The sequence below is a fragment of the Rhododendron vialii genome, chromosome 6a (genome assembly GCF_030253575.1).
Source record: "Rhododendron vialii isolate Sample 1 chromosome 6a, ASM3025357v1".
Classification (NCBI taxonomy): domain Eukaryota; kingdom Viridiplantae; phylum Streptophyta; class Magnoliopsida; order Ericales; family Ericaceae; genus Rhododendron; species Rhododendron vialii.
Window position 1 is genome coordinate 37,908,868 of NC_080562.1, and position 27,600 is coordinate 37,936,467.

Below are 27,600 nucleotides of genomic sequence, written 5' to 3' on the forward strand. Positions count from 1 at the left end.
TCGGCTTTTTTATTCACCAACCGTTTGTGAGTGTTGTTTGATTGGATCGGTTTGTATGCAATTTGGGAAGATCGATTTGGATAGTTTAGACGGAATTCAGCATTCAAATTTTTTTTTATACACCAAAAAATTGAAAAAAAGAGTCCTAAAACTTCAAGTCTAAATATCCATCAACCTTCAAGTCCAAACAAGTCTTAAAAAGGATAAACTACTACATCATTCACCAAACCAACAACATTACTCGGAATTATTTGATCGGGTATTCCTCCGAGAGATAGATCGTGAACAAAAATTACACAAATGATAATAAGTACATACCTACCAAATCACATCCATCTCATATATATATGAATTCCATCACATAATTAAATGTGTAGGGCCCATACATATATAGCGGAAGAGTGTTTAGTAAGTGTGTATGTAGCATTCCTATCGTGCAAAATGCCCGGACATCCTGCATTACCACAAAAAATTGGAGGTTAGGTGACTTTTTTCGTTTTTTCTTCCTAAATATCCCCGATTTTCCTGCACTATTGCAGTGACATTTTCTTTGCAGCTTTAGATGTCATCATACAATATACTCTTAACATTATTTTACTGCGGAAAATATATTTTCACTCTCTTTTTTATAAATGCACTCTAATTTTATTTTTTCTAGTTACACAAAGAACACTAAAAGGAAAACTTTGCAGCGGCATTCAAAAATCAGTTTCCTTTTTTACTATCCAAAAGATTGTCCTGGTGTAAAAATAAAAGGAAAAACATGATAGAGTTTACTACTTCATTCTTAATTTCCTTCCAAAGAAAAATTCTACAATAAGAAGATATAATGATCGATGATGCAATATACTGTGCCTTGAATAACTTGAAATTTCCTAAAAAGACCAACAAACTGGACTGGTCCAGCTAATCCTATGGGCGTTATAGTTGATCCGTATATTCCAATTTGATTTATCATGGAAGTAAATTTAACACACCAAATCGAACTCATTTATATCTCAAAATACATATATATTTTAAATGCCTGCATATTTTATATGCACCAAGTTTATAATTTGGTATTTTTATTTCCATTGGCGGAACAAGGATTTTCAATGAGAGGGTGCCGAAAATTAAAACTTCAACCAAAAATCTTACTATACTAGTACTACATAATACAAGGTATGGGCTTTGTGGGGGTGCCAAATTATTAAAATCTCACTACGTTTTTTTCAATAAATGTACACTGGCGTTCGGGCACACTCGATGCATGTGCAAGTAGTCGGAGAAAAAGTAGCACAACTACCTTTCAACATTGAACAATTCGAACCTGATAATTACGCACAAAGAATCATCTCAAATGTTAGCCGCGACATGATTACAGAATGGAACGGAACGAAACACGGCTTACACGAAGTCGACTGGAGTGGGCCGACACGATAAAAAACTGGAAAAAAGAAAAAAAGTGGACTGGGCCAACACGATACGGCCGACGCTGCGGACAAATTTTCGGCAAACGAACGCGACGCGATGTGAAAGGGCAATAGATTAGAAGCAGTAGCCGGGAATAATTCAGTGGTCCCGCCACTATACAATTTGCCCGGAGCCTTATCCTGCGCTGCGCCAGCCAGGTGTATAAATGAGCATTTAAACCACCAATTTTCCGAGGGAAAGTTTCTGCCACGTCATGACCTTTGGAGCCTATATTATAAAAAATAATAAAAACTGTACATATGGGATCTTGATATAATAAACGAACAACTGAAAGTGCAAATGGTTCGACAAAGTTCAAGGTTAGGTCTACTTATCATATAAAGTTCAGGGTTAGGTGTACTTATCATATTTAAAGATTTTCATTTTTATTTTTGCAACTGAGGAACAGCGCCATGCTACTAAATGAATCTGACTGCGCAACTCAAAGCTCCGAGAGAGCTAGCGCTGCCACATGAGTTACAACCCCCGTTTACTTTAGGATCCTCAGCCGGTGGCCTGTGGGGAATCGAGCTCCGGACCTTGAGGACTACTCCCAAAGTTTGAGTATCTGTCCGAACCACTGAAATAACTCCTGGGTGTATTAAAGATGTTTCTTTGTTTGACAAAGATCAGAGACACCGTGAGCCGGCCTTGAGTTAAAGGAACGAGGCGGTCACTTTAGGCTTCCGAATTTAAAAAAAAAAAATTAGGGGTCATACTTTCTTCTTCTTTTTTGATACCCTTTCTAATATTATAGTAAAATGGGTTCAATCTTTAATTTTCACTTTATGCTCTTGAAAAGTCGTGACCGGCTTAGAAGATTAGAGACACATAAGCAAAATGAATGATCTATAAAAGATTTTGGGTTTAGCTAATTTTAAAATGCATCTGGGAAATAATTTTAATTCTATTGTATATTCTTTTTGGGAAAATGCTACTCCAACCACACCTCTGTCACATGTATGTGTGAAAACTACACAATAAATGCTAGAGATCTGCTAGAGACCCACGTGTATGTGAGAGAGGTGTAGTTGAAGTGTGATAAATTGATGTGCCCTTCTAGAACACCTTCTTAAAAAATAAGTATTTATTTCACATTTTCAAACTCAAAAATAATGTAAACGAAAAATAATTTTTCAATTTTTTTGCACCGTTTTAAAGATCTCAATGAGATCTATCAAACAAAATCCATATTAATTGAAAATTATTTGCGTAAGCACGTGATTTTTGAGCTTCAAATTGCCTTCTTAAAAAATAAAAAATTATTTATCGTTCTGGAACGGGGTTAGCATCTTCCGAATATGGGCACGCTTAATGTTATGTTTGTGAAACACTAACAACATTCATATGTTGTGTAATTAAGTGACAAAATCTTATTCTATTTTGTTATGGTCTTCATTGGACAAAGGGAGATAAGAATTTTTAGTTAGCGGGCGTTCCGCTTTCTTTTTAAACCTTCTTTTTAAAAAGAAGGTAATTTCAAGCACAAATATAATGAAAATAAAAAATATTTTTTTATTTTTTTTGCACCGTTTAAAAGATCTCGATGAGATCTATCAAACAAGATCCATATTGGTAAGAAAATTATTTGCGTAAACACATAATTTTTGAATTTGAAATTACCTTCCTTTTCTAAAACTTCATTTTTTCAAAAACTGGAACGGCCTCTTAATAGCTTACCACACAAATGAATAGGATAAATTTTTGGCTGCCGAGTGGGTACCAGATGGTTGTACCCTTGCGCATCTTATTCATCTAAAAGTGTTTTGGACGATCCAGATTTTCTACCCCTCTCTCTCTTCACCCAACCACTATTTCTTCTTTTATTTTCTCTCTCTAACATCCGAACCATTCAAAATATATTTGAACGGCTGAAATCGCGAGCGAGGTACCGCGTTTACTATACCCGCCAGACACCCAAAAATTTCTCAAATGATAGACAAGATTGTCTCGTGTCTTATGTCGTTGGAAAAACGTAACGCGTGTATATCCAAGTTGGCCTACCGGATGGGGTAACTTTTTTCAAGCGTGATTATATATCGAGGAATAAATTAGCAACGTCCTTTCGGGAGATTTGCATTAAACCCCATGGTGGCCCATTTACCCGCCAACTTGATGCTACGAACCCGGAATTGAGACTCATAAATTATCCGAAATAATAACACTTTAGTCTAGAATAATAATACATTGGTCCTTCACCCATAAAAAGTCATGGCCCCACCCACTAACTCTTTAATACAGTACTTGTTTTTCCTTTTTTTTTTTTTCCAGCCTTTGGGCCAAAAGTCATCTGTGTCTTGTTTGGAACACTTTTTAAAAAGTATTTTCCAAAAGATTTCTCCTAAATTTCTCCTACAATCATTTTTTTTTTATCTCTCTTCACTTATTACTTCTACTATTTTTTCAAAAAAAAATTTAAAAAGTGTTTCAAATAAGGCATTGATGTCACCCAGCCACCTGCTGAACCCACGGTCACCCCAATAAGGTTGCATTCTCTTGAATTTAACTTAAATCTAAGAATTTTGTTCTTATTTGAAGTTTTTTGCATTTGTTGGTTTTGTGCCAAACTTTTATGGGTTATTGATTCGTCTCAACGAAAGGAAGCGGAAAAAGTAAAAAAATCTCTTACTTTTACCCAAATATTTTGAGAATTAATCATTTTTTAGCTAGAAAATATCTTTTTGATCTAAAAAGTGGTTATTTCTCTAAGTATTTGGGTAAAAGTAAAAAAAAAATTACCTTTCTAATTTCTTTCGTCGAGACGAATCAATAACCCACTAAAATTTGGCGCAAAACTAACAAATGCGAAAAAATTTCAAATAAGGACAAAATTCTCAGATTTAAGTTAAGTTTAACTTAAGTCCAAGAGAATGCAACCTAAGTCGAGTCTTACAGAACAATTCTATCGCACATTTCTATCGCATGTGTGTGGGATCCACTCCAGATCCCACAAAAATACAAAAAAAAATACTTATAAATTTTAAAGTAATTTTTTTATGGAGCCCTATAAAAAATCTTGAAGCTTCAAAAATCATCTCCAACAAATATCAGTCAGTATCTTCTTTTTTTGATTTCGTGGGGGTGACACCGTTCAATGAAAATCTAGTTACATGTTGGGCAGAAAATATGAAGACAAATTTGAAGTATAATGTCATATAATTACTATGTTTTTTGGTGGGATTTTTTTGAAAATAAAATAAATGGTTGCTTAACCTCTCTTATGATATGCAAATACGAGACATTATGATTTTAATTTTTCTTAATTCAAACAGGTCATTTTCTAAATTGCAATTTTATACATAGCATTGCATATCCGTAAATACCTAGTTGATCGAACCAAGTTAGTTTATGAAAAAAAAAGTGTATTAAAATGGATTACATAAAAATTTACAGTCTAAATGGGTCATGTTGCTTTTCAATTAGTGGAAAAAATACAAATTTCATTGGGATCTATGCAAAATTTTAGAGAGAGGGATGAGTTTTAGAGAAGAGAAAGAGAAAGGAAAAAAAAAAAAAAAGAAGCAACAAAGGGTGTCAAAGAGATTCAGCAACTCACTTTGGTGACAACAGGTGGGTGACCGTCAGTCTACACCTATTGAACAATTCTAGTGCACATTTTCTACCGCACGCGTGTGCGACTCACTCCGAATTTCATAAAAATATCCATAAATTCTATAAAAAAAAATTATGGGGTCCTGTAAAAAATAATGTTCAACAGATATCGATGAGTATTTCCTCCGGATTCGTAGGGTGAAATTAAGTAGTTGAGCAATTCGCCCCTACAAATTCGAAAGAAATACTTATCGATTCTGTTTGAGCTGATTTTTTATAGTGCCCATAAAAATTATTTTAGAATTTATAAATATTTTTTTATATTTTTTTGAGATCCAGAGTGGCTCCACACGCATTCAGTAGAAATGTGCAATAGAATTGTTTGGAAAGATTGGGGTGACTGTGGGTCAAGCAGGTGGCTGGGTGATAGCAGATGACTTTTGGCCCAAAAGCTGAAAGAGAGAGAGAGAGAGAGAGAGAGAGAGAGAGAGAGAGAAGTATTCAGGATGGGTTTGAATTGAAAATTTAAGTAATTTTTTTTTTGTCTTTCCTTGAATTTTTTGCATCAAACTTTTGTGATTTATTGATTCGTCTCGATGAGAAGAATCGAAAAAGTAATTTTTTTTATTGAAATTCATAATTTTTTAAATAAAAACAAAAATAAGTCAATAAAACAACTTTTTATACTTATTTTTGTTTTTTTTTAAAAAATTATGAGTTTCGATCAAAATTTTATGTTTTTTCAATTACTTTCGCTGAAACGAATTAATAAATCACAAAATTTTAACACAAAACTAATAAATGTAAAAAAAAAATTTAAATAAAGATAAAATAAGTTTACTATTATACTTTTAAGGCAAATGCTAACGACCACAATATGGCACCGGTTTGTGTAGCTCACGCGCTAGCGTAGCAACTCTTTTGCTGTGAAAGTCAAACTCATTATCAGAGTGTGCAACATCACTTTTACCGGTGCACTGAAATGACATTTGTACCCTTCTTGTTGTTCCCAATTCTCACCTCATGTACTCGCTCCCACCTCATTACTTTTACAAGTACTACTTTACTCTCTCTCTCTCTCCTCTCCGTTTCTCTCTCTTCATCACTTTTCTGTATCTCATTTTTATTTTTGTTCTAAAAATATTTATAACTATTACTCCACTATTATACATATTCATTTTTTACACAAATTATATACTCAACTCTACTCGTATAAATGTACTAAATGAGATCTATATTAAATATATAATTATTTAAAACTAAAATTTTAATTTTTCAATGTGAATTTTATATTATTGTGGCAAAATCATTTTCCATAGTATATCCTTCCGAAACAACCCAAAACAGCCCTTTTAGAAAAAAAATCAAATATAATTTTTTTTACCTTAACTTCTAACCCCTTAAGGAAAACAAAGTAAAAAGAAAAGAAAAAGAAAATAAAGAAGTAGGTAACACTTACAGTTGTCAGTTACATAGGAATAACCATAAAAACGAGTTCTGCTAGTCGTACCGACTCATTCCATATCGAAACTGTACCGACGGTCTTATCAAGAAGTCTCCGACCACTGGATGGCCGATCCGAGCCGTCAAAAAATTCTAAAAAAAAAAAACCAAGGGGTTCAGGCAAGAATCAATGACATCCGATGTGTATAGAGTGTTTGGATCGAGTACCCTATTTTTCGTGTATATAGTGTATACACTATATACACGAAAAATAGGGTACTCAATCTAACCACCCTACATACATCCGATGTCGTTAATTCTCGTTTGGGGCCCCCTCGGCTTTTTTTTTTCATTAAATTTTTTGACAGCTCGAATTGGCCGTCCGGTGGCCATAGACGGCCCGACACAGCTGTCGATACGGTTTTAGTATGAAATGGGTTGGTACAGCTAGGATTTCTGCATAAAAACTATTTGCCGAGCAAAATTTTTAGTTTAAAAAGAATCTAGGGGCAGTATTGTCTTTTCATATGTGTTTGCTATACACTCATTTCGGACTGACACTTGCATTGGTACACACAAAGAAAGAACGTGCCAGCAAAGCCAATGGACCCACATAAGAACTAAAATAGTACTACTCTGATTCCGAGGTTAAGAGGTGCAATATAGCACCCATTAGTCGGACCGTACTTTTACAGTTAAATCATGCCTTAATGAGTTAGTGAGTGGGGCCACAACCTTTTTATGGGGGAAGTACCAAAGATGTATTATTCTAAACTTAAGAGTTATTATTAGAGCTGTCCATCGGCGGATTTTTTCGGGTTCGGGTTCGGGTCGGGCCCGACCCGACATTTGTCGGGTTGAAGAAATACCCACCCGCAACCGACCGAACTTCTGGTCGGGTTCGGGCGGATTTGTGGTCGGGTGGATTCGGTCGGGTTCGGTCGGGTCATCGGGTTGGGCCTCATTGTGGGCCTATTATTTTTTGGGCCGTATTCATTTTTTCTGGGCCATTTTTTTCCATTTCCTTAATTGTTTTGGGCCGTTAACCTCCTAATTTGCAAGTTTTATAGCAGGCCACAAGGTCCAATGCCCTTATTAACCTTTGGACTTGCACTAAGCCATTTAAATTTACACATTCATCAACAACAAAAATTTACCAAGCATCAGCCAAAAAAAATTTACACATTCATCAACAACAAAAATTTACCAAGCAGCAGCAAAAATTTTTTACACATTTCCAAACTTCTAGTGCAATCCACTAGTCTAGACTTCCGGCTTCCACCAAGCCATATCAAAAAAAATTCATTTAGAAACCATACACAACCAGTCAACCACATTTCCAGGTTCCAGCAAGTAATTTCCAGCAAGTGATTTCCAGTCTGCCTACTTTCCAGTCCACTACTACTACATTTCCAATTTTTCAGCAAGTGATTTCCAACAAGACAACCAAAGACAACCACATGTCAAAAAAAAAAAACAAACCAAACACGGCACAGTGGGCACACAGCCACACATGACACACCAGTGACCAGCCTCCCTAGTCACTCCTCTCCCCTGTTTTTTCAGCAGCCATACAACCAGTCATAACATTTTCAGTCAACTACTGTCTACTAGGCAAGCAATTACAAGTCCAAAGTGATTAAAACTACAAGTCCATAATAATTTAAAACAACCAAACACTTTCATAATAAAATAAACTAGTCCCGTAGTTCAATGTCCTCCAAAGTACTCCTTCATGTAAACTGACCAAACCTGTTACATAGAAAGAAAAATCATACAACCAAATTGAAAACTTCAAAGATTACAAAATAACATAATGTTAAATGTTTTACCAATGTCTAATGTCCAAAGGCCCATCCCTCAATCCCTAAGAACTTGCGTTGCATCATCAATTGATTCAGTTTGTAAGAGTTCTGAAAAAAAAACACACTTAATTCAATACATTACTAAGAAAAACTAAATAGTAAGTAGACTAGATCAAATGAATTAAATTACCTCGTTCAAGATCTTCAACTTTATCCATGGACTGTCGAAGAGAGATTGGAACCGTACTTAAAAGCCAATTTTGGGTGCATACAAGAGTCTCAACCATTGACGGTGAGAGTGAACTTCGAAATGGATCAAGTACGCGACCACCCGTACTAAAGGCTGATTCGGAAGCTACTGTAGACACAGGCATAGCTAATATATCACGCGCCATTTTTGACAAGATTGGATACTTGTTGGAATTGTTCTTCCACCATACCAAGATATCAAAATCTGGACTGTCCCTACGTTCGCACAAATCCCCCAAGTACTTGTCTACTTCAGAGGAACAAACACTAGAATACTCCTCCTCCAAGTAAGTGTCAAATTCGCTAGCTAAATTCAAGCGACGATCACAATCCTCATTCTCCTCCATTACTCTCGGCATTGAACTTGCACTAGGCACATTTTGTCTAACTTCACCCTCTTTTTCATAAAAATCATACAACTTGTTCAAAACATCCTTCACTTGTTTCTCCATTTTTTCACCCACCGCCTTTCCTTTGGATCTTGTATAGCAAAATTTCACCAACCTTAACTTATACCGGGGATCAAGTGCCACCGCCGCATAAAGTAACGGATTGAATTTCTCTATATTCCCCCAATACGTCTCAAATTTTCTTTTCATTTCAATTGCCATCTTAGACATAAAAGAATCTCTGCTGAGAATTGATTCATCTATACGGGTTTCAACCTCAAACAACTCATGAAAGAACACATTGGATGTGACAAAAAGAGAAGCTGAAAATTTTTTGGTTGCATCATAAAAAAGTTTCAAGAATCTAACAAACAACCCACACTTCTTCCAATCAAGCTTGTTTGGGACAGTTGCTTGTCTTGGACTTGGGAACCTATGGCTATGGCTCCCACTTTGGTTACCCTCACCCTCCAATGACAAATCCTCATCGCCTTCTTTTATGCCAAAGAATTTTATGAAACTACTGTCTTCCTCCCCCATTCTTTGGAATGCCTTCTCAAACTTGATGGCTACTTCTAACATCAAGTAAGTGGAATTCCATCGAGTACACACATCAAGACACACAGTTTGTTTCGATTTAATTTTCTCCTTCTCCACACACTTCTTGAAAGTCTCCATTCTATGTGGAGAAGATCTCACATACCTCACAACATCACGAACACGCAAAATAGATTCACTCATATCTTTCAATCCCTCAACGACAATAAGATTCAAAATGTGTGCACAACATCGCATATGTATATATTCATGCCCCAAAATAGTCCTTTTCCAATCCATTGTTTTCCTTTTCAAGTACTCAATAGCTGTGGCGTTTGAACTTGCATTATCTACTGTCAGTGTAAAAATACCATCAACATTCCACTCAAGCAATAATGACTCAATTTTCTTGCCTATTGTAACTCCCTTATGATCTTCAATTTGACAAAAATTTAAGATTCTCTTTTGCAACTTCCAATCATCATCAATGAAGTGTGCAGTGAGACACATATAGTTAAGGTTTTGAATTGATGTCCATGTATCAGTCGTGAGGCAAATCCTACGGCCTTTTAATAATTTTTTCAGTTTTCCCCTCTCGTAGTCTTTAATTGCAACCACCTCTCTAGTAATCGTTTGGCGAGAAGGGACCGGTGTGAACTTCGGTTGCATGACCTTACAAAACTTTCTGAATCCAATCCCCTCAACGAACCTAAACGGTAGTTCATCAATAATCACCATTTCTGCAAGAGCTCTCTTACACTCTTTAAAGGAAAATACACTTGTCACAACGTCAACACCCCCTCCCTCGTTGACTTTGAATGAAAGGTTTGGTTGTCCATGTTGGTCTCTAAGAGGATATAACGGGCAAACGGGGATGTGAGCTTTCAAATTACTAACACCATGTTTTTTACTATCAGCCGCATATCTTTTCTTGCAATAGTTACACTCACCCCATGTATCATTGCCCTCTACTATTTTTTCAAAGTGATCCCAGGCAGGAGATCGATATCGATCTTTTTTTGGGTTGAGGCCTATTGGAGTTTGTGGTGGAAGCTTTCTTTTCTTGGTTTTTTTTTCCCCCACTTGATTTACTTTATCTACCGTATCATCTTCAACATTGACAACATTGGCAAGGGTAGTCGCAGCAGGATTAGGATTACCTTGAAGATCAAGTTCTTCGATATCAACAACATCATCCTCAAGTTCCCCACCAGGATGGAAATCAAAAACTGGCTCCGCCTCCATCACCTACAACAAACAAGAGTGATGATAAGATGATTTTCAATTAGTTAAATTAAACCATGATAACATCAAATTGGACAATCAATAGTACCGAGTACAAGAAACTCCAACCACCAGTCAGTCAACAACCACAACATTGAAATCAAGGAGAAATTGACAAGTGAATATAATAACCAACTCAAGAAAATGGTGCGGAACAAGTTGAAAGAGTGCAAACCAATTGGTGGATGGCTGCTCGTATAGGGGCAAAAGACAAGGGAACTGAATTTAGCAAAGTGGGACAAGCATCCCACAAGTACAAGTTAAATATATAGCTTTCATATGCTTGGAAAGATACAATTTTTTGAAAAGTGCATGCATTATACAAAGAACGGCGCTAGATGGAGTATAAAAAGGATAAAAATCCCCCAAGCATCAACAAATTAAAGAATGCATGAAAAGATAAGATCCATTCCATGCCTTCATGCTTTCCGGATTCACACATCCCCCATACAGGTAGCAAAATTGAGAAGCTGATCATTCATTTAATTAGTTAGTGGATTCTTACAACTAAATTAATTCTGAATTTTCTGTAATTTGCAGGTGGGGTAATACTCCACGGAGTCCACTTAGTGAAGCGCGAATGTCTGGAAACAACAAATTGATCAAGCTACTGGAAGAAGCAAAATCCAATCAGGTGTCTAAGTTCCCTAATTCCTCTCAAGAAACCATAGGTATTGTGACACCCTAATTTACTGCTTCGGGTGTCTGAGTTTTAACATCTAATATATTGCACTAATATGGACAATTACTATGGCAAATTGTGAACTCAATAGGCATTATAAAATGCAGTACAATAAATCAACCATATAAAAACGTGAGCACACGATATTCCCCTCAAAACATCAGTACATCACACATTCACAGTCGTCCCTCCACAAGAACACAGTGACACACATACACACAGAGACGAGTTCTATCTGATTAGAGATGAACTCCATCAAAATCTAGCAACAAATTACAAAACTAGCAGTTTAAAAATGAACTCCATCAACCACCAGTCCGCCGCCGCCGCCGCCGGCGCGCCGCCACTCACTTCCACAGAGAGAGAGAGAGAGAGAGAGAGAGAGAGAGAGAGAGAGAGAGAGAGAGAGAAGTACCAGATTTAGGCGTTGATCGGCTGCAATCGGCTACGAACGAGAACGAGAGAGTGGTCCACAAAGATTCTGGAGATCTAGAAATTCAAAACTAAAAGTTAAAAAATTAAATCATCAAAACTATGGAGAATCGGAGATCGAAGACTGACGTGAGCAAGAGAGAGAGAGAGAGAGAGAGAGAGAGAGAGAGAGAAACGTACCACGGTCAGAGAGGAGAGTGGAATCAGTGGATGTGGAGATTGGAGAGCAGGAGAGGTCTGGCCGGAGAGGACTTGCCGGAGACTTGGTCGCCGGTCAGAGAGACTGAGAGAGTAGGGTGGGGGCCGTCCGTGGTGGGGCTGGGTGTGGGTGGGGTGGGGTGGAAATCGGCGGAGAGTGAGAGACTGAGAGGAGAGGAGACTGAGAAGTGAGAAGAGAACCCTAATGAATGAAAGATGGATTTTTTTTCTTTTATACTCTGTGACATTCGGTCGGGTCGGGTGACCCGAAATTTAATATATGACACCCGAACCCGACCGACAAACTGGCGGGTCTATCTAAGCCCAACCCGAACCCGACCGACTATGTCTGTTTAAACCGTCCGAGGCTGAATTTTCGGGTCGGGTCGGGTCGGGTGGTCGGTCGGGTGGGTTTTTTGGACAGCACTAGTTATTATTCTGGGTTAAGATATGGGTCTCAATTCCGGCGACGTAGCATTTTCCGAAAAGGGAAATGGAAAATGATCGACACCCAATTGCTCTGTGAGCAGTTGTTAGCATCATTAATGCATACTCTATGTATATCTCCAAATCTCTCTCTATTCCTCTATTTTGGAGGAATTAATCAATCCAACATATTCTCTATATTTGCCTCTATTTTGGAGGATTGGTTTTGATCCTCCATATTGGAATGATAAAAAATTTATTGAGGAACTGGGGGGCGTGCTGCGCACCTAGTGTACAGTATGGTGCTATGCGATCTCAACCGTTCAGAAGTGTTATAGATGATCCAGATTTTAAAAAAAAATATTGGGGAAGAGTTTAACTCTTTCCCAAAAAAGTTTTATTTTAATTCGGACCATTGATTATCGAGACGGATGGTGCACAACACACACTGCACAACACAGTCTCTGCTTCCGGAAGAATGGAGGCAAAAATGGAATATATTGGATTGAAGAGGTTGAGATTGATTCTCAACTACTAGCAGTAAATATGAGGACATGGTTGGTCCTCATTCCTCAACTACTAGTAGCAGTAAATTCAAAATAGAGGTAAAAATAGAGATGTACATATTGGAGTTGATAGGAATATTAAAATCCTTCAAAAATCACTTTTTAATATAACATTATATTTTGATCCTCCAAAATAGAGGAAGGAAGGTTGTTGGATTAGAGATGCTATTATCAAGCTTGCTTCTGTGTCACACTTTCTTCTTTACCAGTTTATCTTCTTAATTATGGATCTTGGAGTAGGCGTGACATATATATATATATATTTTTCTTTATAACTTAGGTGTCTGGCCCAACTTTCAATCACCTTGACTAATCTTGGGGGTCCAATTCCACTGGCCACTGGAAAACTCAATCAATGCTGGAGCAAAGCTTCGTGTGGACTAATTACACCCCCCCCCCCAAAAAAAAAAAAAAAAAGCTTTGTGTGGACATGGCTCAAAGAAGTTGATAGCACCTAAAATGTTTTGGACATGAAACGTACCTTAGGAGGAAGCAAACCCCTAAGTCATAAGCATTGACCTCTAGCCCAGCCCTTTGGGATTAGTAGGCATGACATTCATGTGTCGAGATTTATGGTGGATTTCTATTAAAAAGTTTATCTATGGTTTAAGGATTTTAGACAAGTTATTTCTACTAAATAGATTTTTGGTTGATATATGTGGGAAGAATGACTTGTCTCGAAATCCGTATATTAGAGACATCGTGAGCCGGCCCTAAGTTAAAGGCGTGAGGCGGCCACTTTAGGTCTCCGAATTTTTTAAAAAAAATTTGGGGTCATTCTTTTTTTTGTACCCTTTCTAATATTATAGTAAATGCTAGGGATCCGCTAGAGACCCATATGTATGTGAGAGGGGTGTGGTTGAGGTGTGACAGATTGATGTGCCTCTAACATTTTTCGAATCAACAATGCTACTCACACAACAATCCAAAATACAATAACTTACACAACCTCTCACATACATGTGGGGCTCACACATAATAGTGTGTCTGGAGTACACATATATGTAAAAGGTTGTGTTTTGTTCGGATATGGGCAAGCTTTAATGTTATGTTTGTGAAAATTCACTTTGGTTTGCCTCTCGTTGACCGCAACATTAATTGGCGATATAAATTTTTTTTTTCCACGGAAACAGAGTCGGATATTATGAAGGTAAAAATCTCTGCATGCATCTTTTTTGTATGCGGGAGTATTATTTTTCACTCTGTTATTTGGCCGATTTCTCAACACCCTTTTTTTTTTTGTAAAGGTTCCTCCTTTAAAAGTGCCATGCTGATCATCACACCCAATTGCAACGTCCTTTTCGAATATTTGTAAAATCCGTGGTGGCCCATTTACCTGCCAACTGGAAAATGACCGACACACCCAATTGCCCTGTGAGCAGTTGTTATCTCCAAATCTCTCTCTATTCCTTCATTTTGAAGGAATTAATTAACCTAACACATCTTTTATATTAGTCTCCATTTTGTAAGATCGGTTTTGATCCTCCACATTGGAATGATAAAAAATTATTGAGGAACCAGGGGGCATGCTGCACATATAGTGTACAGCACCGTCCTGTGTGATCTCAACTGTTCAGAAGTGTTATGGATGGTCCAAATTTTAAAAAACTTTTTTGGGTAGAGTTTAACTCTTCCCCGAAAAAGTTTTCTTTTAATCCGGATTATTGATTATCAAGATGGATGGTCTAGATGGTGCACAACACACACTGCACAACATAGTCTCCGCTTCCGAAAGAATGGAGACAAAAATGGAGTATATTGGGTTTGAGAGGTTGAGTTTGATTTTCAACTACTAGAAAATGAAGGACATAATTGGTCCTCATTCCTCAACTACTAGCAGCAGCAAATTCAAACTAGAGGTGAAAATAGAGATGTGTGGATTGGAGTTAATAGAAATAATAAAATTCATCAAAAATCACTTTTTTAAATATAAAATTATATTTTGATCCTTCAAAATAGAGGAAGGGAGATTGTTGGATTAGAGATGCTATTATCAAGTTTGCTTTTGTGTCACGCTTTATTCTTAACCAGTTTATCTTCTTAATTATGGATCTCGGAGTAGACGTGACATATATATATTTTCTTTATAACTCAGGTGTCTGGGCCAACTTCCAATCACCTCGACAAATTTTGGGGGTCCAATTTCACTGGCAACTTATTGGAAACTCAATCAATGCCGGAGCAAAGCTTCGTGTGGACTAATTACCAAAAAAAAGAAGAAGCATCGTGTGGACAAGCCCCAAAGAAGTTGATAGCACCTGAAATGTTTTGAACATGAAACCTTAGGAGGGAGCAAACCCATAAGTCATAGGCACTGACCAATAGCCCAACTCTTTGGGGTTAGCAGTCGTGACATTCATGTGTTGGAGATTTATGGTGGGTTTTTTCTAAAAAGTTTGTCTATAATTTAAGAATTTTAGACATGTTATTTTTACTAAATAGATTTTTGGTTGATATATGCGGGAAGAATGACTTGTCTCGAAATCCGTATATTTTGAACTTTAGTCCGTTTAGACAATATGCGAGAAATCCACCCTTAAACTACAAATGAATCAGACAACTAGCTTTCATCGAATTCATTCCATACAAAATAAAAAGATTTGTGTGAGTAGCAGATGCAATCAACTACGTAGCTACCTAGCTGCTGGGGATTCGCGGAAAAATGCGTTTCACTTCTTGATTGATTTGAACCCCTCGATCGTAATTAAAGGGAAGGAATAATTATACATACATTAGGGTTCGTTTAATTAGAACGGAATTTGTGCTGAAATGAGAAAATGAGAGAAATTAAAGTAAAAGAAAATAAAGTGAAAATAAGTTTTATTTTCTTACATGTGTGTTGGTCAAAATGAAAAGTATTTTAAGAATTTTGCAAGGAAAAGTATGTATTTACTAATTTAACCTTAGCATACATTGGGGTACGTTTGATTAGCGAGAAAAATATAATGAAAAGTGAAAATGGTAGAAAGTGAAGCGAAAGAAAAGAAAAAGAAAACATAATTTTTTTTTTCACATCCATTTGATTATGATGAAAGTTTGCAAGAAAATAAAATACCAATGTTTGAAAAGGAAGAAAGTTGTCCAAATTAGAAGAGAAAAGGTGGATGAAAGAGGATAAATAGAGAAATTAGAGTAATTATTGTTGATTTTCTCCAGAAAATAAAATTTTTCTGCACATTTTGTTAGAAAAAGTTAGGCAAGCTCTCAAGGTTTAGAGGCTTGTACGGAAAAATTCACTTTCTATCACTTTCTAGGATATTATTGTTAAGTGATCGAGCACAAAAATGTTTTTTTTTTCTTCTCTTTTTTGCATTTTCTACTATTATCTCGTTAATCAAACAGACCCTTAGAGATCTCAAGATAGAAAAAGAAGTTATTAACATAATGGAAAGTGTCATAAAATATGGCAACTCGGAAAAAAAATAGTATGTACTCATGTTTTAATGAGTTGTATAGAAAAATCTACACTTTTTTCTATTTTCATACTTATCAAATAATAAATAATGTTATTATTTTCTCTTTCTCGCATTTTCTATCTCTTTCCCTCTGTTCAAATGTACCTTAATGCTGTTTTAAAAAAAAAACGTACCTTAACGATTATAATGTCGCCAGACCACTGGATGATTTCCCCCAACTTATGTCGGGAAAAAGAGGATCCGGTTCCTTATGGATTCGATCCACTTTTTCTTGTCCTGATTCTCTTTTTTTTTTGATCCTGTCCTGATTCTGTCTCTCCACCTTTTTTCTTTTCAAACCCATCTCTTCGAGAGATTACTCTATTCTTTTCGGGCACCACGTGATGGTGTCTTAGGCCATTTTCAATCCAGTAAGTCTACTGGTACAGAAAATTGATACAGATTTGTTGTGGAGTTTGTTACGGGTTCCACACAAATAATCAAAATCGTTCATTAAATATAAAACAGTTTTTCAAAGGCTCCCGTGAAAAATCAGTTCAATCCGATACTTATAGATGCTCGATCTAACATTTAACTTTTGATTTAGATTCCAGGATAATAAAACATTATATGATTGGATCGAGCATCTATAAGTATCGGATTGAACTGATTTTTTGCGGGGGCCCTTGAAAAACTGTTTTACATTTAATGAACGGCTCGGATCATTTGTGTGGGACCCGTAGTGGGCCCCCCAACAAATCTGTATAGAAAATTTGTACTGATTTTCTGTACCAGTAGACTTACTGTTTTCAATCGCACGTTAAATAAGGCCTACGCACTAATTTTGTTTTCAACACCAAAATGTGTGGTGAAAGGAGGCATGATGGTGCCCCAAGAGTTTTGAATAACTTTTTCATCTCTTCATTTGCATTTTGGAGACGTGAAATCGCCACCTTTTGAAATGGAGTAGGGCTTGAATAGTATCACCTTTTGAATTCGACTTTGGAGACGGGAAAACACTATGGAAAAGGTCAGGGTCCCACAAAATCACATCTATTTGTACATTCATTTATAAATTCATACTCACGAATGTATAGACTATATACCGATACACACATTTAGCGTGTGTTGAATTTTTACCCTTGACTCTTGTAAGTGTAGGTGTGTAAATATACGTGTACATAAATATAATTGTAGAATGATTGTCGATCGGTATATTTACCACCCTATTAAAAGAAGCCATGCGTGGCGGGGCTGCCCCGAGTAACCAGTGCCCCCGGGGGCACGGCACTTTTCTTTGAAAAAACAATTGGCAGGTTTTTAGTTTTACCAAAAATTTAAACAAAACACATGTTGTTTGACTAGTACTTTTCAAAATAAAAATGACTTCCTTGAATGGTTACAAAATAAGCCCCACAAATCAATGTCTCTGAATCTCTGATCATCGAAAAATAAAAATTCGGCGTGAAATTTTCGAAAAACAAGTAATTTTCATCCAATATGATTGAACAGTGAATAATTTTCGTTTTCTCATATTATTAAAAAATCAACACGCAAACCACTGTCGCATCGCTAACAACAATCAAGTCGTGGGCCGGCGGGATGTTGCCGGGGATTGGCTAGCACCAGAGATTTTTGTTTTTATAATGGTTCAGTGATACATATTCATGGTTACGTCTACGCAAGTAGGCACATAATATTTGTGCACACATGAAAAAGCGACTAATGATCAGTCCCGAGTTGCCCGGCAGAGGCTACCCCGCAAGTAGGCCTGGCGGGCGGCGCCAACCCCGCGACCTGCGGAAGAGGGCGCACGAACCCATAGTATTCGCTGGAAAGAAATGAGAGTTGCGCGCACTTCTTGATTTGAACCCCTTAAAATGGAAAGAAATAACTGTTTTCATTTAAAAGTATAGGAAAATGATTGTCACACATTATTTTTTGATAAGTGCACTTTTTTTTTAAGTGAGAAAAATACACACAAAAAACTTTACTGAAAGATAAGGAAAGGAGTGCACTTATCGAAAAAATGAGTGTAAAATTCATTTCCCAAAAATATATATAAATGTTACCAAACCACTGTATGATTACAAGGGGTGCCAACGAGCTGATCCCACCAGAGTTTCGTTTTGTTCGAGCTTGGCTCGTTTAGTAAACGAGTCTGAAACTCAAGCTTGAGCTTGGTTCGTTGTTAACATGCCAATCGAGCTCTTAACAAGCCTAGCCGGATTCATATACTAAACAAACCAGCTAGATTCATATGCTAAATGAGCCGAGGCAGATTCATATACTAAATGAGTGAGCCTATACAAACGAACCGAACTTTTTTTATCCGAACTGAGCGTTAGATTGTTGAACCTGACTTGTTTATTACAAAAGTCCAAAACTTGAACACGAATTCGGCTCAATTACTAAATGAGCCAGGTCTCGAGAATGTCGGCAAAACCAGAAAAGAGGCCTAGATGTCAAAAACAACTAGTATGCACATCTCTTGAAAGGACCACAAGGCCCCTCACCCTTTTTCTTTTCCTGAAATCTCAGCCCTTTTTCTTTCAAACCCATCTCTTCATTTTTCAGTCACCAAGTCAGAGGCTTGAAATCACAAACGCGTACGAGGAACGAGGATTTGGAAGTCTCTATCGAGTAGTACTTTTACAGCTGGGCCCGGTTTTTACTAACAAAAATTACTAAAAATTTAACGTATTTTATCATTTTGTCTTTATTAACAAAAAAATTCAATATTTCACAATCTCGTTTCTACTAACAAAAAAGTTATTAACAAACACTATTTTTGCTACGGCAACTTTACTCACAAACCATCAACAAATTATTCACTACTGAAAACAACTTTATATTTCTCAACAATTGATTCACTACCGGAAACTCCTAACAATTTCTTGACCACAAATAAAAATCTACAAATTTTTCACTACCGAAAACACCGGTGGAAAATGTTAATGCTAAAACTGTTTTGTTGGTGCCGAAACGCCAATGCATGAAAGGCTTGTACAGTTGTAGCATGTGCAAGGTACAAGACTTTTATACACCGAAATTTTGGCACCAACAAAAACAGTTTCGATATTATCACTACCCTTATTAGTTAGTAGTTGCCTCCTAACTTAGTTGGTAGTAGTTGATTTCATACTATGATGTGACGGTGCCAAATCAAACCCTCATTCTGAAGAAAAAAAAAAAGACGTATGAAAAGATGAATATTATGATGACAAATAGAGTGTCATTTTGCCACCAAAAAAAAAAAAAAAGGAAAGGAAAAAGAAAAAAACAGTGAAATACTCCCAACTTGCCTTTGGGATCAAAATTTGCATTAATGATTTGGGTTTTTTCTTCCCCCTATCAGTAACATTTATTTAACGCCAACTTTGAGAGATTTTTTTGAAAAATGCTAAAAAGAGCCTAGTGTTAAGATTGAAATGTGTGAAATGTATAGAAATGTGTGAAAAGTGTGAAATGTATAGAAAAGTGTATTGGAGCTTGTCTTTTTTTTTTTTTTCATTTTGTTTAATTTTTAATGTGATACTCTTTTTTTTTTTTTTTTGTTGGGAAAATGACGGCCAATGACATATCTTGATAATTAATACCCGTTAAAGACATTTTCAGCATTAACAAATATTCTTAGTATGTCCTTGACGGATATTAATTATCAAAACACGTCATGAACCGTCATTTTTCCTTTTTTCTTTAATAACTTTGAGGGGGTTAAAGTAGGAATTACTCGGTCATTAGGACAAGAGAACTCTCCAACTTTAGTTAAAAAAATAACTTGATTGTAACAGCGATTGATCATGCCTGAAGGGGCGATTATTAGACCCCAAATACTATCTTTGATTATGCAAGTATGCGAATTTGGAAATCTTGTCGTGCTGCTTAGGGCAGTTGATTCGGCCGTTCATTTCGATGCGGACGGCTCGAATTTAATCGTAGTTCTTATTGATTTGAATCGTCATTGCTCGGATTAAAATCCGAGCTGTCTATTGTCGAAATGGACGGCCAAATCGGCTGCCCTATAGCCCTGCAGTGCGGGCGGCACTGAAGGATCACCCAAACAGTATCACTCTTCTTACACACTGCCCACTCTGTGTATGCACCCACTTCACCCAAAATTATTGTTTTTATTTCTATCTTTTGATCTTTTCAACAGACATCTTTGAGCTACAAATCAAGCTTTAAGACCAGTTGAAGAAATCATCAAGTACATAAACCAGTATCAAAGATAGTGGGTACAGCAAGTAGGCAACCAGTGATGTCCAAATGGGGAAGGTGGAGCTGAAACTAGTAGCAACTCCCATTATAGCACAGACAATCAGAACGATCAGCACTTCCGCTGAGAACTCCCATGACAATCCCCGGAAATAAACCAAGGATAAGAGCACAGTTAAGCCTAGAACATTGTTCATGAACACCCCGCCGTATATCTGCATAATCAAAAAAAATCAATTCAAGTCACAAGATGTCGTTGTTTTTACGGTTTCTGGATCACATCGATAAACCAACAAGGTAGTGCTATTCGCTCCTAATATGCAGGCTTCCGATCATTTGTCCGCGTTTCTGTCCCTATTCTCCGTCTCATTCTTCCAGTGTTGTTGCATCATCACAGTTTAAAATTAACTGCTAACTCAACATTAACACTTCTAGTATTGACTTTACTTTTTGTGATCATATTGCATGTAGCTTTGGAGGGATAGAACAGAAAAGTAGGACAGATGCCAGTATTAGAAGCATGGGAAAGAGGAGGGAACACAGAAAAGGAGATAAAGAATCTTAGCCCAGCATTGTGACCCTGGTTTCGAGTCACGTGAATTAGGTTTTCGACCCAAAAAAAAGTAGGGGAGCCTCAGGCATGAGCATAACCGCATTTTTAATGACGAAAAAAAGTAGGGGAGACTTGAGCATGAGCATAATCCCATTTTTATTTTGGACAAAAGTTGCTTATGGAACATATCACCAAGGTAGACAAGACCATGTAAAATCGCATGCTTATGCACAGACGCATACAAGAATCGAAACTCATTTATATGGTCCATCTTCTAGTTTTTCTCTGCCTTTGCATTGAATTGGAAAATAAGAAAATGAAGGAACAAACCTCAGAGAAGGTCAAAGAAGTAGTCCTTGGCTTCTTCCTTCTTGCTGCAGTGATTGCTGATATTGCACCTCTGGCATTTGTAGCCAATGGGACCAAAATAAAAGAGATGAAGAAAGATGGTAAAGTAGCTGATTCAGAGAAGCTTTGGACACTCTCTATCAGTGGTTCAGCTAGAACTGCTAAAATAGCAATTCCTGCCACCAGTAGCATTATAGCCTTCATCCATGCCCATAGAGACCTATCAACAGGTTTTCCCTCTACTAATAAGTCAGTCTCTTCCCACTTTTTCTGCATAGCCAAAATTTAAACGTCAAAATACTGATAACAGCATCGAATTTTAGTTTCTTGGGGGGTCTTGAAAGCTGTTCGAGTTGTTTAGAATACAACTTCTGGTTTCTGCTAATGGGTAGAAAATATTTTCCAAGAACTTATTTTCGAGAAGCTCAATATTTTGATGCTTTGTGGCCTTAGATATTGAATAATCAGCTTTTCCTATAAGTTGTTCAACTGCAACTAACACCTATTTTAAATCAAGAAGTTCTGGTCAGGAATTGGAATTTACTAACTTGATATGTTTCATTGGGGGCCTCGGTTGAGGTAGGAGTAGGAGCTTGGTTCCTAGATGCGTGCAGCCATTTCGAAACTCCAGTGACAAATTCCTCCTCATTTATCATCTGATCTCCACTTAAGTCAAGTTCTTCCATGAGTCGATCTACTACTTCATCCGAATCAAGAGACACGTTACGAAACTTTATATCCCCGACGAGCTGTCTTAATTCAGATTGTGATATGCAATTGTCTTTATCAAGATCAATGCCTTCGAATAACCTGCATTACGACAGGCAGATTTATCATTTTGACGAGAAACACACGCGTAATTCCCAAAACAATCTGTCTGCAAACTATAACAAAATGTGCTATAACCTTCTGATAATAGGTATATTAGGTCTTCCATTTTCCATGTATAGACTCCCTATGGCGGAGCTTTGAACATGTCCTAAAACTTCGGATATTAGTTCCTCATGTTCCTTCTTTTTCTTCTGAATCAAAGGTTGCAAAATCTGTGCAAAGAAATTCCAGCAATTGCCACTATCAATAAGTAACATGGTACGACTTGATTATTCTATTCCAACTCAAATCTTAGAATTACCTCATATAATTCTTTCAAAGACTTTATGGAGTGATATTGTTTTTCTGCCGAAAGTTTCATCTCCTCAAGCCACTTTGTGATTCCAATGACAAACTCATCCACGGTGATTTTCTTGTCACCGCTAGTATCAAATATTTTCATCACCACATCAACAGCTCTATCCTTATGCGCGTGCCATCTTTCGTATTTGATTCCATGAAAAAGTTTTCTCAACTCAGTAAGTGATAGGATTTTATCTCCATCTTGATCTACCTCCTCAAATAGTCTGCATTGAGAATTTGGGATTTATCCAACACCTGATGGAAATAAAGACTTCACATAAAACATCATACCACAACGTAATTGTTAAAAGCACTACCTTCTTATAGCGGTTACATTTGGTGCACCATCTGCAGTGAGGAGTCTTCCCAGTGCATGTTTCTGCACATGCCTTAATATGTCTAGTACTAAATGCTCATGTTTTACGAATTCCAGTCTTCGTTTTTGGATCCACGGCTGGAAAACCTGTGCAACTCATTGAGAAAATGCTAAATAATTTAAAAAATGAAGAAAAATGGCTCTTACAATGTTACAAGGAGTAGCTACTATATGGTCTAAATGGTATACCTGGTAGACGAAGTACGAAAGTAGAAATGAAACAGAGATAACAAGAGTGATGATAATAAGAATTCTTTCCTCAGAAGAAGAAAAATGGAAGACTGTTGGGATTTGAATTATTATGAGTGGGATAACTGAGATAAGCATAATCCTCGCCATGTAACTAGTCTCCAGACTCTCCACATCCGCTGTTATACCATAATCTGTAATAAAACACAAAGCGCGAGGAAAACACAAATTTTACTTCCACTTATTGCACAAATCATGTGTGAAACTGAAGAACTAAAACGAAGAAGAGAGCAAACCAGTTAAAAAGGACAAAAATCTCCAAAACGGGTTATGTCCGGGACTTGAATTAACCGAAGGATCAGAGTTTTGGTCATTGGAAAAGTTTGTACTGGCAACAATAACACAAGTTCCCCATAGTACAGTGAGAAGCAAGATTGTTGATCCAGCAAGCAGGCCAACACCAGTGTAGACATACTCTTGAGCTGTCTCTTTACTGTTCAAAAGTCCAGATGCTGAGGGGAAAGAGAAACAATCAGCTACAGCCTTCAAGCAATTTACTCAAAGCATTTGTTTAGGCACTGCAGCCTGCAGAGCATGCTGCTGCTTATGTCTAGACTACCAATGGATCATGTTGTCCCTGGTTTACAAAATAGCATCAGAAGTCAGTTTTTGTTCGTTTTCGCTACGTTCATCCACAAAAGTCAAAACCCATCCATAAGTACTCCCTCCATCCCACTTTGTTTGTCCCCTTTTTGACTTTATAATGTCCCAAATTGTTTGTCCAATTTGAAATTGACTCATATAAATTCAATTAATGACCCTTCTCTTTTAAAAGTATTGCGCATGGGAAAGTGTTCTCTCATTTAATGCTAAAAAGTGAGGGGTATTTTTGGAAAAGCAAAAAGCCAAGCTTTTCAAGCGTAATCATTGTGTCCCTTAGAAAAGTTGGAATCTCAAAAATGAACAAACAAATTGGAATGGAAGGAGTATAATTCTGGTGGTCAAGCAAGCCCTTGGATTTAAGGGTTTACTATCTCTTAGGCTCAGGTTCGAAAACTCCTAAGTGCTATCAATTTTTGTTGGGCTAGTCCATAAGGGATGGCCCCCCGCTAGTAGACGATGAGTCTAGGTCCCCCATGGATTAGTCAAGACGCCTGTAGCCTGGACATCTCAAGTTCTAGAACAGTACTATGAACCATGGTGGACTTTGTGATTGATCATAAGCTAGCTAATTATTTGAGAATTCAAACCGGACAACACTTTATTAACACCACTGCTGTAGAAAAAGTACAATATCCATACATTAGCAGTCAAGTGGTGGGCCTGAATTAGATCTTGAAGTCCCTCATTAACTTTAGTTTTCCAAAAGGTATGAACAATAGGGAAGTGCATAATTGTGAAGACTAAAAGGTATTGACGTAAGAATCTAGGCCCCTTAAGCATGTATACACCACGTGTGAGTGTGAGGTATTTTACCTACCAACACTTCACTTTTTTTATTCTACTTATTTAAATCTCTCTCAACTTTACACCAATCCTCCCTATTACCGTCTTTATCTTTATAAAATATTATTCAATTGCTATATAGAGTATATTATAATAATATATAAAGAAGGAGAGAGAATGAGAGAGTTGTTGGGAGGAGAGAGAAAAAATAAAATTTTAATGAATAACTCATGAACAGTTGCTCGGTACTAGTAGAGAGCATTTTTTGTAAAGGAAAAATAGCTACTAGTTTACCTACGCTGATGCAAGATTGTTTTGGTGTCCAAAATAGGTATAATAGCTAAAAAGTAGTAACATTTAACTACTTTTGTGTACATGCCCTTAGAGCATCCGCACCAGACTCTCTAAATTTTGGACTAATTTACACATCAAAAAGTCACTTTATTACTTTAGCTACCCACTTTTAAATTATCTACTACATCAGGCTCCTTACTCTTGCTCTCTTCTCAATTAAAATATTCAAACTCACCCAAACAAACACATGGAATTCCCAGGACGGATCGTGTTCGCCGACGGCGACGAAATTCCTCGGCTACGGAGGAATTATTGTTTATATAAAAAATTAAGAGCTCCAATTTTCAATCTGTTTGAACCAATGTAAAGATCTTATTTTTTGATCATTTTATCCTAAAGAGTCGTAATTAATTTTTATTTCTAGAGCTCTTATAATCAAGTTTTTGCTCTATAGATAAAGATAAAATACTTAATTATGAGAGCCCTAGAGACAAAAATTAATTATGATTTTTTATGTTAGATTGATCAGAAAAATAAAATCTTCCCACTTTCAGGGCTCGGAAATTAGTAGAGGTGGGTGCAAACTGGTTTGGACATCATATTATTAGAAAAGATTATTATAGAATAATAAAAGACTCATTGGTAGGTACAAATTAAATAGTAAAATAGTAGATAGTTTGATGAACAGTGGCTCTTTTATTCCCAGGAGCAACTGTAGCAAAGTTAATCAAATTGCAGAGTAGCGATTGAGGAAACGAGACTGATGCCTGAGAGTTTTGCCCCTTTTGCTCTTTATTATAACTTTCATTGAGAAGTAGCGACAGTGGTGTGGATGCCCTTAGCATAAAAGGAAAATGGAGGAAAAGGAAAAAACACACCATCATCAATGACTCTAAAACCAAGATACCTCAAGGCTGCAATGAGGCAGAAACTATACCAAGACGACAAGGACTACTCCAAGAGAGCAGAAATCAAGTTGTTGCCCGCACCCATGGCGGGGGCTCGGTGTAACTTGGTCATTCTTATTCATTCTATACATAATAAAAACTGGTATGAACCGTGGAAGCATTGAGAAACCAGCTAAAACCTATATTTCGTGCTCTTCTGTTTGCATTCTTTTCTTGATTCATTCTTCATCCTATCGTGGGCGTGTGTTGGTTTGGGCGATTACACAACAAATCTCATTGAAGATTAGAGAAGGGAAAAGAAGAAAACAAAAACAACAATTGCAGAGCGCATAAAAAAGAGCATACCAAGAAGAATCAAGGCCTCCGGAAGGGAACCAATGACTTGGAAAGCGCTAGCACCGAAGATACCGGGTCCAAGAATCTTGAAAATCCGTTCGCCGCCGGAGGCAACGTAAGACTCCCCATGAAATAAGAGGTACTCATACACCACAATGAGGAACAGATGCCCCGCAGCACTGTACGAACATGGCAAGAATCCGTACAATTGCTCACACTCTTCTTCTTCTTCTTCTTCTGAAGAAACATAGTAATCCACCCCTCCTTTGAGAAGTAAATCAATGGAGGTTTGGTTGGATTCAACACGATCATCAGTACCATCTGAGATTAAACCGGAAGAAGAAGCGTACAACAAGGGTCGGCTTGTTCCCTTGACTGCTAACAGAAGAAGAATTAGATGATAATACGAAAGTTTTGGAAGCTTTCCCATGTTTCTTTTCTGGGTATGTTGTTGTTTATGAAGAGAGGAGAAGGAGGAGGAGGAAGAAAGAAGATCAGTAGGGGAAATTAAATGAGTGTGTTTATTAAGAAATCATATTTGACTATTCTATGTCAAGGGTCTGATTGTTCAATTTAATGGAGTATTATAGTGGTACTCCACTTACCTAGTAGTTGTATATTGCAAGGAACTGGGAAATTATTCAGACGTGTGGAAAAGTTGAAAGACTGATGAGAACGACGTGAGGAGGTTTATTAGTGGCCAAAAGAAAAAAGGAATTTCTTCTGCAATGGGGAGCGTGACCAGTAATGCCTGCCGGTGGCTGGCTGTAGCTTGACTGATGAGATTGCGTGAACATTCTTTTTTGGTAGTAAAATAAAATAGAAGTGCCAATGTATCTGTTGAAAAGTAGTATTGGATAAATCTGAAGCATGAGACGCGTAGACTCCAACCAACAATGTGTTGGATAGCTTGAAAAATTAGTTTAGCAAAAAGTCTAGGTGTCCAACAATCCAAACACAACAACAATGTATTTAAATCTTTGAAAGAGTTCATAGTTTAGAACGATATGAGAGCTTTGGTCTGAAAGTTTGTGGGCTCAAGTCTCTTCGTTTATAGTTGCTTCCTGTTTACATTATTAGATTTCTTGGAGGGTTCCAATCTAAAAATAATTGGCAATAGGTAGAGTAGCCTCTAAATTTTATTAACCAAGTTTGGATAACTTAGATGAGCGATGTAGGACAAGTCTAACATGCATTATGGCTCATTTCTTAACAATTTGCTGTGTTTGGTTTGGTTTTTGAAATTTTTTTTGAAAAATTGTAGGGGTAATTAATTTTTTATTCGGTTAGGATAGGATGAGAGACAAAAGAATGAGGACGAAGAGAGTATTGGAGACATGGGTTTATCA

General features: G+C 37.0%; 1 protein-coding gene across 1 annotated transcript; it reads right to left on the bottom strand.

Annotated features, from left to right (window-relative positions):
- Positions 1-20,520: 20,520 nt before the first annotated feature.
- LOC131331551 (sodium/calcium exchanger NCL1-like) lies at positions 20,521-26,765 on the bottom strand. The gene is made up of 9 exons (XM_058365576.1): positions 26,261-26,765; positions 23,564-23,779; positions 23,268-23,461; positions 23,020-23,165; positions 22,662-22,926; positions 22,436-22,572; positions 22,078-22,339; positions 21,512-21,799; positions 20,521-20,843 (listed from the first exon to the last, which is right to left on the bottom strand). Exons 1-9 carry the CDS (start codon positions 26,679-26,681, stop codon positions 20,595-20,597), a joined length of 2,178 nt encoding a protein of 725 aa, XP_058221559.1. The 5' UTR covers positions 26,682-26,765; the 3' UTR covers positions 20,521-20,594.
- Positions 26,766-27,600: the final 835 nt, after the last annotated feature.